The 14,719-nt window shown below is 36.8% G+C and overlaps 1 protein-coding gene across 4 annotated transcripts; it reads left to right on the top strand.

The window, feature by feature from the left end:
* Positions 1-2: 2 nt before the first annotated feature.
* Positions 3-3,916, top strand: LOC147537480 (small ribosomal subunit protein mS33-like). Of its 4 annotated transcripts, none has more exons than XM_086641859.1 (3): positions 3-161; positions 2,548-2,784; positions 3,597-3,916. In XM_086641859.1, exons 2-3 carry the CDS (start codon positions 2,573-2,575, stop codon positions 3,685-3,687), a joined length of 303 nt encoding a protein of 100 aa, XP_086497985.1. In that variant the 5' UTR covers positions 3-161; positions 2,548-2,572; the 3' UTR covers positions 3,688-3,916. The 4 variants fall into 4 exon arrangements, with proteins under 4 accessions (XP_086497985.1, XP_086497983.1, XP_086497984.1 ...); XM_086641857.1 differs by having other exon boundaries at positions 5-161; positions 2,541-2,784; XM_086641858.1 differs by lacking the exon at positions 3-161 and adding an exon at positions 1,070-1,157 and having other exon boundaries at positions 2,541-2,784.
* Positions 3,917-14,719: the final 10,803 nt, after the last annotated feature.

Below are 14,719 nucleotides of genomic sequence, written 5' to 3'. Positions count from 1 at the left end.
CTCGTCTACGACTCAAGTGTTGGCTCATTGCTAAACCCCGAAGGCCCAAACCAACCCACGTTTTAGGTAGGGTTTTAGGAGTGAGGAAAATGGGAGAACAAACCTAGCCGAACAAATCAACTCTTTCACTCTTACTCTTCAAGAATTCAATCCAAGTTGAGGTCAGTATTTCTAAATAAATCTAGTTTTCATTGATTTGAACCATAGTTTGATGTTCTTCAATGGATTTCGTTTTTTGTGTTTAGGGTTTTGGTTGTTCTTCAATGGATATATTGTTCACATTGTACACAGTTATCTGATCTAATCTAATCTTATAGTTTGAAACGAAAATCTAGTGTAGAAACCCTAATATTGTTTGGACCTTATTGATATCTGAATTTAACTCATGAAATAGGCATTCCTTGATCACTGTTTGACTGTAAATTAGTTTAGATCTTTCAATGATGTTCAATCAATTCGAAAGGTTGATATGGGATTGCATTAATTTTCAATACTCAGTATCTCAATGAAAATGTTACTTTGATTTTGCTTATTCTTTTTCATATCTAGTTTGTCAAATCAAGCTCTTTTGAATATATTTTTCGAAATCTGTAATTTTGGTATGTACAAAATTACAAAGTTGAACAAATATCATACAAATGGCCCGAAGTGGACGAATGAGAAAAACTATTTTCCATTGCCTTTAGATTTTAGTTTTGGAAGTAGTAGATGATAGATTATATAGGGGGTCTGACCCCCATACCTAAAATCCTAGTTCCGCCTCTGAGAACAGTGAAGAAGAAAGAACACAAAGAAGAAGACAAGAAGAAGACTGGAACTAGAAAAAAACAATCAAGATAGAAGTGGGTCGACTTTTTCTCTTCATCGTTACCTCCAATGTTTGAAAAAGCGATTGAAGCGTACGCATCGAGGCGCACTTCGCTTCGATGCGTAACCCAACCGAATCGAGTTACACGCTTTGGCCATCAATTTCAACTCGTACGCCTTCTTAAACCGAAGCGTACGAGTCGGGACAGTACGCTTTGATGCGTACAAGGCGTACGAGTTGGAACCACTGGTGTGTATTTAGAATTTGGGATAAAATAGAACTGTTAGGGCTTTTTTTCCTTCTTTCTATCTCTGCGAACTGAAGAAACTCCAGAATCAGCCAACAGCAGGTATGTCTCTCGATTTTCTTCTATCTTTCTCTCGATTTTCTTCTCTCTCTCTCTAGGTGTTCTTTTCTCTCTCTCGCGGTTTTCTTCTCTCTCTCTAGGTTTTCATACTCATTCTCTCGATTTCTCTCTCTTTTTGTTTTCAAACCACTGGTATATTGTTTTTTTTGGAAGAAAGTGATGGTATATTGTTAGTAGTAGTATATTAGTATGTGTATAAAGAAATATGTGTTAGACTGTTAGTAATACTGATAGTATGTGTATTAGAGTATAAGTTATAAGTAGAACTGTTTTAGTGTTACTGTTATACACTGTTAATTGTTGTTAATTGTTTAAATTGGGGTTAGTAATAGCAATATAGTGTTTGTAAGTGTTAAATCCTTGATCTAAGTCTTGCACATGACAATTAAGTTAGGGTTTTTATTAACTGAAACTTGGTATTAGTTATATAGATTATTTGTGAATATCATTTACAATTTCGAAGGGTTTTGGGTTATTACAATTATGAACAGTTTGGGTTTTAAATAGAGATTAAGGTCATCCCAGTTTTCCTAATTGAATGGGTTGATTCAGTTGTTTTAACAAAAAAAGTCGAAGAAATAAAAATATGGTTGTTAGGAAGTCCCTTCGAACATTTGAGAGTTGATTCATCGGGTTTTTAGGTAATGATATGATGCATATGATTTGTTTTACATGCAGATATGAGTTCATGAAGTGTTGTAAGAGTTTAGGGTTCAGGGAGACTATAATGGTGTAACACGATGAATTTTAGGAGATTATCTGCTAGGTAGTATATTGAAACTTTTCTAGGGTTTTGTTCTATTTTACCTGTGTTATATTCTTAGTGCTGGTTCTGGGTTTATTTTGTAATTGCAGAATACATAAACATTCAGATGTGATTTCCCACATGTTAGCCTGATCATTCATCATCAACAAACACATATATCACATTTTGCCTTCAAAAATTTTTTTGGCCAGTCTTTTCTTTTGACTTTAGTAGTATCATAATTGGTTTAAGTTACAGGGAATATAGGGTAATCATTTGGGGTTTTGGATAATATCATTCAGAGACACCTTTCAGGTTGAACATTATCGGTTGCAAATAAAATTTTTGAATGGGAATTAAAAAGTAAATATTCGTCAGGCATCGAATCAGAAATATCAATGAAAAATTTGGGTTTTGAATTCGGTTAATGCACCATTGAGTTCAATATTGTTTGTTATCACTCATAAGTGTCATATTCATGTTGAGATCTTTCTGGGGGGGGGGGGACATTAACATTAGATACAATTCTACTCACCCACAAAACTATAAATTTGTCAATCGTGCGAGTTTTATCGCTCTTTATGCTTTTCAGAATGACTGATTTTTCTTTGTTTTTGAAGAGATTAGATAGATTTTGAGGGGGTCAAGGAGAATGAGTAGCTTGAAGCTCATGCTGGCCGGGGCAACCCTAAGAGGGGTGACAGAAGCCCGAGCCCGCATATTTGGACATGTATTAAATCCAACTGGGCAGAGATCACCTCACAAGATTCTCCGGAAAAAGCTTATTGGGGAGAAGGTAGCACAGTGGTACCCTTACGATATCAAGAAGGATGACCCTCTCGTCATGGCTCGTGAAGAACAAGAGTAACGATTCCTATCTCATTTCTTTATTTTTAACAAGTTGACTTCAGTTCTGTTTCTCTTGGCATATTTAGAGGAGCAAAAATTTGAAACATGAGTGAGACTGTAGGATTCAACTTTCATTCGTGTCAGGATTACAGGAAAACTAACTTGAATAAGAAACTATGACTTCAGGTCACTACTGAAGAAGAAGAAGAATACCATTTAACATTGAATATTTGTAGAAAAATGTCGTAAATCAACAAAATTTTATACATATGCAGTAGCAAATTCTCAACATGATTGAAGATGGTACATTGGTCTGTAATTTGTATATTGGTCTGTAATTTTTATATCAGTCTGAAGTTTATATACGAACAGGGTAATATGAACAATAAAATTAACTAAATAGATCATTTTTAAAAATAACTAGATTATATGAAAACCAGGAAGCGTATCAATTTCTAAGACCAGTACAAGGTCATTGGACACTGTGGAGTGAAGGCCAAAAAAGGAACAAGAATGTAAAAAAATTTCATGTCTTAATTAGTAGGTCCCTTATCAGATTATACCCTCTAGGGCGACTGAATGTATGACAGGACAGGAGTATATTCGATAAAATCAAAAGAATACTAAAATGAGTGTCACACTGTTACATAGAGATAACAAATGTCATAATTCATGATATATGCTTGGTAGGTTGATGATTTCAGAACACCGAAATCATCTTTCAACTCTGTAATTTTTCTCTTAACGTTTAAACATAATTCCAATCTTGGTCATCTAATGATGTATGCTAATCTTTTATCCTGCACTTTTTCTATCTTATTTTGTAGGCGCTTATCGAAGCTTGAAATGTTGAAACGTCGTGGGAAAGGTCCACCTAAGAAGGGCCAAGGAAGGCGTGCTGTGAAACGAAACAAGTAGACAGGGTAACTCAACGAGAGTATTCTTATTGGGTACTGAAAAGTTCAGGAGATTTAAGTGGGCTGAATTTTGACAACAAAGTCTAGTTTAACTTTAATAATCTTGTTTGCGATCTTCTCTAATTCTATTTGGATAACAATACTTGTGTTATTTGTATTTGCTGTTGAAGGACATAATTGGTGTATCTTTTTTGATAATATCTGCAGCTTTGGTGGTTAGGTACTTTTCATGTTTGGTTTTGTGGAGAATGTTCTTTTCCTTTTCTCTTATGTTGATATTTCTGATGAAGAGGAAGAGAGAAGAAAAAGAAATGCTAGCAGTAATGTCAATTGGCCGGTCTCTTTGCGATTGGGCCAAATTGGCCTGCTATGTCCATCTTATTGGCTCAGTTTGTGGGTGAATTGGTTTGAGGTCTACCTATTTTTTGGAAAAATGAGCTAGCCGGTGAGTAGATTGGTACGGCTGGGCGTAGTTCAATGATAGCCGGGTTGGCCGGCCCGGCTATGTATGTGGTTTGGGCCAAGTTGGCCTTCTAGGTTTGGACCGATTGAGAACATTAAATATTAGGAAATTTCATGTAATCATCTGTTTTGGTGAGCATAGCCGTCTTGTTTGCTAGAGAAGCTAGAAAATTCGAGAAACTTCTTTTGCTCTTTGATTTATAGCAAGTTGTTTTCAACTGGTAGGCCTTGTGTTGGATACACGTGTACGTATATTTACCTTGCAAATGATATTATACAACGTAAAATAAAACTACTTGGGGTCTCTCTCTAAGTTTTTGCTCCCAGGCTGAGCCAGCACTTGCGGTGGGCATGAACGGTTTTTAGAGGCAGTTTTTGGCAATTACAACGGTTTCTCATTTGAATTCTCTGGTTTTTGTTTTCAATTTTTGGTTCATCACTCTCTTTAAAGGTATCTTCCGATCAAAGTCTTTTCATAGTGCTTAATCCTCGCCGGATCTGACGAGGGTTTCGAGCAAGATGACTCTCTTCTTCCCGTCTATCTGTTGATATGGGTCTTATTTCTCTATCTTTCTCTCTAATCAAAGTTCACGGTTAATATTATGCCAGATCCGACAAGGGTTTCGAGCGAGACGATGTGGTAATGGTGGTACTGGTACTGGTGGTGGGTTTTGTGGTAATGGTGATGGGGACTTGTGGGGGTGATTTTGTGGTTATGGTGGTGGTGGTTTGTGGTGGTGATTTAGTGGTGAAGGGGTGGTCTGTGTCGGTATGTGATGACGATGGTGAGACGTAAAAGATTTTTCTACAACACCGGGAGACGGATATAGAAGATGAATTCGTGCAAAGAAAGGGGTTTGGAAACATCGTGATTCGTCTTTTATTAGTATTACTGTAATAATTTTGTCGACCTTTAGGGTCTTTTCATTCTCCATCTTTAGGATCTTTTGTCGGCCTTTAGGGTCTTTTCTTTGAGTCGGTGTCGAGTCAATTTCTGTCCCATTATGAGGCACTTTACATTCGAAAGTTCTATGAAATTTTCTTATGTAACTCTCATGAAGTTGAAGAGAGAAATAACAATTATCTACCATGTATCTTCGTGATGTTTATCGCTTATGAATGAAATTAGTATAGGTTTACTAACAAAAAAACCGTAAAATAAAACTAAATATAAATGTGTCTATGTTGAAACTATAATGTGTGGACCTAACTTTGATACTATGTTGAGATCGTTCGACATCTAGCAAAATAAATAACGAGAGGAGAAGGTTTGGATATTATATTCATGGTTATAGCTACGAGAGTACGTTTTTTTTAACAAGAAAAAGGATGCAACATGAAGTTCCCCTGCAAGAGTTTGAAGAAAATAAGTATTTCTGAGGGGTGAAATCGGTTGGATAACCGACTTTTTGAGCCTGTTCATAATCCGATCCGAAGGGTTCGGTTATTCTAAATCTCAATCTGAACTAATCTGTTCATGGTTTGGTTTTTGCCAAAACAAAATTTTGAGTTGTCGACTTTAAAATCTGTTACAATTATACTTAGAACGTACTCAAAGTTGGTATTATCTCACAAACCATTAAGTCTACATTACTTGATCAATTCGACATAGTTTATCAACATTTGAGAAAGACAAGAAAAAACGATAAATTGAATCTCCACCATTCATCATGTCCAATCATATATTGTTACATATATAATATATAAAAGATAATAATAAATGGTTTGGTTCGGTTTTTCCTGTTATCTGTCAAACAAATCCTTGGACTAAACCAAACCACTCGATTTTGACATCTGAGTATCTGAACTAATCAGGATAATCATTGGATCGGTCCCCAAACCGCCTAACTCTGTTTGGATCGGATTGGTTTGGTCGGTTCAGATACAAAATGTACACTTCTAATTTGTCTCGTTCTCTTTGAAGCTTTTCTCGTATCTATATCTTATAAATCTCTAGTTCTTTCTCTACATCAGCCATCCTTGAACCATATATCTTCCACGACATTATCTCGTACTGTGACGAATTTGGTATCAAGTTTTACAATTTATGGGGATGCAACTCAAAATTAATCGATTATGAACAGACAAGGCCTAAATGAGGTATTCCTGAGTAAGGTGTTCAAATATAATCAGAATCCTCAATTCAAACCAGAACAAATCGATCCAACCGGCTTTTTAACCAAACCAAACAATCTCCAGTTTGGTTTGGAATAATCCAGAACGACTAGATTGATTTGGTTAGCAGATTTACAGAACCAAACCACATACAAATCATCTTAGTACATTTTACATATATTTAAGAATTTAAAATGTTAATTAATATAAACCATATTATATATATTGATGATGCATAAGTTGTCGAGACGTTGACTAACGTCAGAAAGTCAAGAACTGACCTGAAGTCCAACGGGCCAATCCGGCTTAAGGAAGCAGAACAACTGAGCCTTTAACGCTCCGCCACCTACACCCCAAACTGGGAGGTCGGTCAGGATAAGCTAAGAGGTAACAACTCTGTTTCACCCTCGGCACAGACAGATCAGCCCTGAAATCTTTTAAAGAATTAGGGGGGTCCACGTAAGCTAGGCCTCTACCTCACACCCTAAACTGGGGAGGCAGGTCAGCGCTGCAGGCTTACCGGCTCAATCCCGAAATCTCCTTAAAAGATCCCAGTCAATTATAATATTAAGTGTTTAAGCAAGCTTGGGCTTCAAGAGTCTCCAAAGAGAAAGTATCTCCCCGAAGATCTATCACCTCGGCAAGATATCTACGAAGTATCCTTGAACATAGGAACTTCGTGTTATCTTAGATACGAGATAGACTCTAAGGAAACCCCTAGATACGAGTAGAAGGAAACTTCTTTAACGATTTGACGGACATTGCCTCACCTACGCCACTAATCACAGTCGACCTAACATCGTTTATAAAAGGGGGCCCATCGTCTTCCACAAGACACGATCTCTCAACCAGAAAGATCACCACTTCCACTGAGTAACACATACTCGCCCCTAAAAGGTTCAATCAATATTCAATCTTTTACTGCAAAGAACACCCTGACTGTCTTGAGCGTTAGAGCGGTTTTCGAACCCTTTGCAGGTTTTCCCCCTGGGAATCAGGAGCTAGAGCTAGAGATAGAAGTTGGAGCTAGGAGCAGGAGCTAAGATCAGGAGCAGGAACAAGGAGCAGAAACAGGAGGAGCAGGAGCAAGGAGCAGAAGAAGGAATATGAATCAACTCACAGAATATTCGATCATAACGGAGGCCATCATGCATCAATTGCCTTTTTCATGCTGATAAAACGGAAGACCATTTTTTGACATCTGGATATATATATATATATATATATATATATATATATATATATATATCGCTATATGCATAAATAAAAATTATACATTATATTCTAGTATCAAAAGATAAGAAGAAAACGATGACGATAACATAATATTATTTTTTTCATCATGAGTAACTATTTGATTTTCAATCATATATATTCAGATATATTATAATGGTTCATTAACCAAACCATACCAATCTACTTATATTTTTTTTGTTTTTTTGTTGAAAGGTTATATTTATGTTGTTTGATTAGCAGATGACTCCAAAATATTAGATTATAAGCCAACAAACACTCCTAAAACTAATTGATTAGGAACAAAAAAAATGTATATATGTTGTAAAGCAATGCCATATTGGTGGTGAGACAGAGTGTGATGTTCCTCTTAAAGGTCAAGCGCCCTTCCCTAGTGAGAGACCTTTAAAATCGTGAGGTCCAGGTGGGCCAAAGCGGACAATATCACTAACAACCCAGAAGGCTGGTTCGTATCATCCTATAATAAAATAATATATTTTTTATCGTCAAAATATCATTGAGCCATAGTTTTCTGAAGATTGAATGTTTCTTCTAGGAAGAGGATGGCGGACCTTGGCCTTTAAAGAAGGGGTGTTACTAATCAACATCTTTTTCTTTTTAGTCTGTCCATCTTTAATTTATTTCCACTTCTGATCGTGTATGGTAAACCTAAACTATCATTAGTTTCTTGCCATCTTATTTGTTTCTTGTTGTTAGATCTGTCCACTATGTTTAAGTTCATTTAGGTTTTCAACTTTTGTTTATTTCCTCCTTCTGATCTAGTTTATCTAGGTTATGTATGTTGTTGGAGACTGATGAGATATGAAAATGTCCCATCTGAATCTCTTAACTCGGGTTAGTTAGTCCGTCTCGGGCAGTTACTCTGATAAATTGTGCGTTTCTCATTCCCAGGTGTCTTTTACGGAGTTCAGTGCAAAAAATGGATAAAAACGGGAGAAAGACGAACCTAGGGGCATTTTGGTAATTTTGAGATGATGGTGTTCTAGAAATGTTAGTACTCGGATGATACGTAGAGTCGAAGACAAACCCGTGAGTGAAAACGGGAGTTAAATCGGAGTCCGGATGCGAAAACTAGGACGGGTCAAAGTTTGGTTCAAAACCAAGTCAACTGGAGGACACGTGGCGCGCAGGAATGGACTGAATTGCACGGCTCCAACGCTCCACGGGATATATTCGGTCATATCAGACGGGCTATCGGGATTTCTAAGGTCTTTGATTTTGTGTGACCTGACACAATATAATACCGTCAATTCGAGTAAATCTAGCGGTTGGAATTATTTGTGGTCACGTGGTTTTATATGTACTTGTGGTACAACATCTTATACTACTTCTTGATGCACCAAATCATTCTACATAAATGCCCACAAAACAGCACGGATTTGCCACGATTTTGGGAAGTAGTTGTCATCCTTTCTCTTTCCTTAATTATTTCTTTTACAGTAACAAGGTAAATAGGAAAGTGGAAAACCAAGAACTTGGAAATTATTAACTGATTAAAGAAAGGAAGGGACTGATTTTTATTCTCTTCAAATCAAGAATGGAACCCGAAATAAAGAAATGATTTTGTATCCAGAAATAAAGAAGACAGAAACCATTAGGAAGAGGAGATTTCCATTGAGATGGAAGGAGGGGATTAGCTGGTCAGTTTTCTCTATATGGGATACATTTTAGAGAGAAAGAGATTGATAAAAAATCTAATATTAGCTGTAGACGGCGTGAAGATGGAATCGACAGAAAGATTATTGCTGGTCTTATAGAGAGAGAAGGAGATAATTCTATTTCATTTCTTCTCTCTAATATTTGGAATTTCATAGAAAGGAAAGGAGATAAGATATGGCAGGTTAGAGAAGACATAGCTGGAGATTTCTACATAGAAGGAAACAAAGAGAGGGATTCGGCTAAGAGAAATATTAAGAGAGATTGAGGATGAAAGATTTCTAGAAATAAGAAGGACAATTGCTACTATTTTCTTCTCCTTTATTCTCTTATAAATAGCCAAGAACAGAGAGTATGGAGGGGATCTTCTCTTTGGTCTCTAACAGCAACTGAACAGGGAGCTCTTCTTCTCTCTCAGAGCTTCAAGGATATATTTGAGTGAGAGAGAAGAAGAGCTGGAACTGAAACAAAGATTAATTTTAGAGAGAGAGAGAGAGAGAGAGATCAACTTTCACCATAATGTGTATTTCTTACTAGCTTGTTAACACTTTACAGAAGATCAATAAAGCAAGATAGTTAGTCTTTGTGAGAGAGATTAATCTTCATCACTTCATCATATATATCATCTTTGGTAACTTAGGCTGCAATCAAGAGGAACTTGGTGATAAGATCTCCTTTCTTCTTTATTTTCTTGTCCATGTATATTGATTATGATTATGTGTATGCAAAGTATGAGTAGGGAAGACTAAATAAATAGCTTCTTCATTTTCTTTTCGTGATTCTCGTTGATGCGCTTTATTGTTTAACTAGGCTTAATTTGATTCCACCGAATAATAATAGTAACTTCATCGTCTATGCTTATAGCTTGATAGGTCATACTTAGGATTAAATTTCTTTGATGATTTATACTTGTCGTTTGATAGGCGATAGTTGGGATATGATTATTTAGGATTTAAATTTAGTGTAGTTCATCTCGGATATATTTGTTTAAAAGGTTTAATTTTCCGATGTTTAGATAATGTTGTTTTTCTAAATGTTGAGTTATAAAGTTAGAAAATCATGATAGAAAGGGGGTTGATGTTATTTATGAATGTTTAAAGTGGATTTTGAACTCTAGGATTTATCTTCATAAGTGTTTCTCATTAATTATCTTTTTATTATTTTGTTCGTTATTTTATCACCAAACCTAAAACCATTTTCAAAACCGTCTTACTTCCAAGTCTTAGAATAGGTTTCAGTTAGTCCCTGAGGAACGAACCGGTCTTACCGGAACTATCACTTGACGCCCGTATACTTGCGGGTGGTGACCTATTTAGGAAACTTTCTAGGCCCATCAGAGACCCTTTGCTACACTTATTTGTTCTTCTTGTCCATGTTTTCTTCTCAGTCAAAAAATGAAAACCGTCCGATTTCTTCGTTCAACCACTCATGACCCTCCAGTAGGCTTAACTTTTGCTCTACACGTGTCTTTTGGAAACAAACACCTGTTGTTCTAACTCCAAATCTTTTGACAAGTGTTGAGTTTGGTGGGTTATCTACTCCAATGGGCTTGGCCCATTCTCTTAGGACTACTAACTTGTGGGCTGATAGAATAAAGGCCCAAATTTATATTCACTGGGTTCCTTAAATGCCTTTCAATCCAGGGGTGTAAATAAGACTTTTTTCTTCTAAATCATGGCCCAGTACTGATACTCCCTTTGTCCAACTATTAACTCCTCTCCGATAAGTCCTTACTCAAGTTCCCAGTCAGAGCCAACCAACGTTTCATTGATTCATTCTTCCTTTTCTTTTAGTTAGATCTTTTATTTAGATTTTCTAAATTCCTTCTTCGATTACGACATAAATGAAATATGAAATTCGGTCAACTCACATGTACTTCTTTGGCTGAGTGGCATGTACTTCCATGGTGTCCATTTTCCAATTATGAAGCATGGCTAAACGATCCTACTCACATTGGACCCACCCCACCCTTGGAACATACTACAACCCCAGGTGGCGAAGAGCCGACATCGAGGTGGCAAACCTTTCCGTCGATGTGAACTCTTGGGGGAGATCAGCCTGTTATCCCTAGAGTAACTTTTATCCGTTGAGCGACGACCCTTCCACTCGGCATCATCGGATCACTAAGGCCGACTTTCGTCCCTGCTCGACGGGTGGTCTTGCAGTCAAGCTCCCCTAGTATGGGAATTCATAAATCCCTTCTGATGATCTTGCTTGCTCTCAGCTTTATTCTTTTCTTAGGTCTTTACATAACATTTGATCCAGAAGGTCCTTCTATCATCAAGGTTTTATGTTGCCATGTTTTCTCTTATAGATGCCTTACATTATCCTTTTTCCCTGCATCAGTAAGCACAATTATAGTTATTCTCTTGTCGGTAATATCTCTCCGCTTTTTCATCGTTACTTTGGTGCGATTTTGTGTCAGTTTTGATATTCTTACTTGAAGGGCTGATGCGATCTCTAGATTTTTCATCGTTACTTTGGTGCATACTTTTGTGTCAGCTTTGAAATTATTACTTCAAGGGTTGATGCAATCCTAGGTCTAGGAGTTTACTCTCTACTCTTGCTATCAGGATCAAGACAACTTATGGTCTCTTTATTGAAACGTGTGGGGACAACCTCTCTATCACTGGCCTTTACTACCTCGGTTGGGCCACTTTTTGTCTCTATGGAACATTGAGTTTTCACAGCAAGACTCGAAGATCAAGAGATATCAAATGTTTGGTTATGTGTGTGCTTACAAGTTATTGTCTTCACTTAGGAGATCTTAATTTATGGTTCAAATTGGGCGAAGAAGTATTCATATTGGACAACAGATATGGGCAGCTTCTCAAGGATTTATGTGTGTCAATTGTGTATCTTACAGAAGAGTGGTCCTTGAAGGAGAGAGTAACAATAGTGTAGACATGCTAACAGGTCAAACTACTCATGCTTATTGGATCAACACAAAAGTCATCACCTTAGATCTAGCTTTAAAAGCTTCTTTTTGAAATTTTATGCTTTAATCTTGTATGTACTATTAAAACTTACATAAAATAAATTCTTTACTAGAATTAATTCTCGTTGCATTGTTGCAGAGGTACTTGTTTCTTAAATAGTAGTTATGATTTGAAATTCAAAATGACTAACTGCCAAATACATGTTTGATCCTTATCTACAATGAAAATTGTCTAGCACATCTATCATCTTTAACCCCCGCCCCTTCAAACTGAACAACCGTCAGAGATTCAATTTGTGTCGTAATAAGAGAAATCGAAGAGATGACAACGGTTTAGTAAAAACTTCAGCAATTTGATCTACTGTGGAAATGATCTTTACTGTAAGTTGTTTTCGACTAACCATTTCACGAACAAAATAAAAATCAATTTCCACATGTTTAGTTCGATCACGAAAAATCGGGTTAGCTATGAGATATGTTGCACCAATATTATCGCACCATAGTGTAGGAGGAGCTGTAACATTAATCTTTAATTCACGAAGTAGGGACATGAACCACATCAATTCTGTAGCAACAAAAATAATAACTCTGTATTCTGCCTTCGTGCTTGACTTAGCAATGGTAGGTTGTTTCTTCGAACTCAAACACACCCAATTTTGACCAAGATACACTGCATAGCCACCAGTAGAACGACGATTATCTAAACATCCAACCCAATCAACATCAGAAAAGAATGATATCATTGGAGGCGAATTTTTGAAAAATTGAAGGCCAATTGTAATGAAGTCTTTTAGATGACGTAAAAGACGTTTAATAACACACCAATGTTCTACGGTAGGTTTATGCATGTACTGGCACGCTTTGTATATAAAGTGATATGTGGAAAATATTCACTAGATGTTGCTGTAATCTTGGCATTTGATGCAATTGGTGTTCTAATTGGCTTGACTTCAAGCATTTTAGTACGGGCAAGGAGATCATTGATGTACCGTTGTTGAGAAATAATGAGACCCAACGAATTGTAAGAAGCTTCAAAGCCAAGGAAGTAATGCAATATACCTAGATCTTTAAGGGAAAATTCACCACCAATTGTGGTTATTAGCTTCTTAATGGCATCTGGATTGTTTCCGGTAACTAGTAAGTCATCGACCTAAACCAATACATAAAGAAGAACACCTACCTTATGAAAAATGAAAAGTAATGGATCTGTCTTTGAACCTTCAAAATCAAGTTGTAATAAATAACCACTAAGTCGATTAAACCATGCCCGAGGTGATTGTTTGAGCCCATATAGCGATTTAACCAGTTTGCGCACATAGTCAGGGTATTGATCGTGAACAAACCCAGGGGGTTGGACCATAAAAACTTCATCATCTAAATGTCCATTAAGAAAGGCATTTTGATGTCTAGTTGGGGCAAGACCCAACTTTAAGAGGTATCATAGGCAATAACTGTGCGGAGTGTAATAAATTTAACTACTGGGCTGAAAGTATCGGTATAATCCAAACCATGTTGTTGATGATATCCTTTGGCAACAAAGCGAGCTTTAAAACGTGCTAGGGTCCCATCTGCATGACGTTTGATTATAAAACCCCATTTATTCCCTAATACATTCATTGAAGGTGTACGTGGAACAAGTTACCAAGTACCTTGTTGGAGGAGAGCATTAATTTCGGAAACCATTGCTTGGTGCCACTGTGGTCTTTTAAAAGCGTGGGCCGCACAAGTTGGTATATCATCTTTTGGGATGTCAACATGTAAAGGAATAGGATAACGAGTAGTTAGAAAAGTTTTGTTCTTCGTAATATCTGACTTTGATCATGTTTGCATGGGATGAATATTTGAAGAAGTATCATCAGATGCGTGAGTTTGCGAGCAAGAGATCAACTGAGTGTTGTTGTTGGCGTGTAATTCTATGCTTAATAAAGATTCTCCAGAAGAAGAAGGAATATTGGTATTTGCAATAACAACCTCAGAAATATTAATTAATTCATTAGGTATTTGATAACTAGCATCATTACTAGTAATAATGGGAGGTTGGTGGAGAAATGCATTATGTGATGGCACAACTGGTGGAGATGACAGTATGTTGTTACTTAGGTCTAGCAACACAATTAGAACAGACGAAGTAGGGGGGAGGTATGCATATAGAAGAAACTTCAGAAAAAGGAAATAGAGCCTCGTCAAAAATTACGTGACGAGCAATATACATACGCTTTGCTTCAGAATTATAGCAACGATAACCACAGTGATGAGGGTTGTAACCCAAGAATACACATCGTGTGGACCTGTAATTTATTTTCTGCCAGTTGTAAGGATGAAGACACGGGTAACACGCACAAACGAACACTTTCAAAAACTCATAATCGGGTTTATTTTGAAATAGTACTTCCATAGGTGAAACACCCTTAAAAATTGTAGCAGACAAACTGTTAATTAAAAAGACGGCAGTCTCAAATGCATAGTTCCAAAATTCATGAGGTATTGAAGCATGCGCCATAAGTGTGAGACCCGTCTCGACTATGTGGCGATGCTGGCGTTCCACTAATCCATTTTGCCCATTGTTTATGGGAATAGTGGTAGTAGTAGTAGTAGTTTTCAACTGTGA

Source organism: Eschscholzia californica, unplaced genomic scaffold (genome assembly GCF_041429995.1).
Source record: "Eschscholzia californica isolate CP2 unplaced genomic scaffold, dmEscCali1.0.p SCAF_5, whole genome shotgun sequence".
Classification (NCBI taxonomy): domain Eukaryota; kingdom Viridiplantae; phylum Streptophyta; class Magnoliopsida; order Ranunculales; family Papaveraceae; genus Eschscholzia; species Eschscholzia californica.
This window is presented reverse-complemented; position numbering and strand designations above follow the sequence as displayed.

What these genes read in the sequence shown, in the direction of transcription:
- LOC147537480 (XM_086641859.1), top strand. Translation starts at nt 2,573, where the DNA reads ATGAGTAGCTTGAAGCTCATGCTGGCCGGGGCAACCCTAAGAGGGGTG. An exon ending in ATGGCTCGTGAAGAACAAGA is followed by an intron (nt 2,785 to 3,596) that starts GTAACGATTCCT and finishes CTTATTTTGTAG; the next exon opens with GCGCTTATCGAAGCTTGAAA.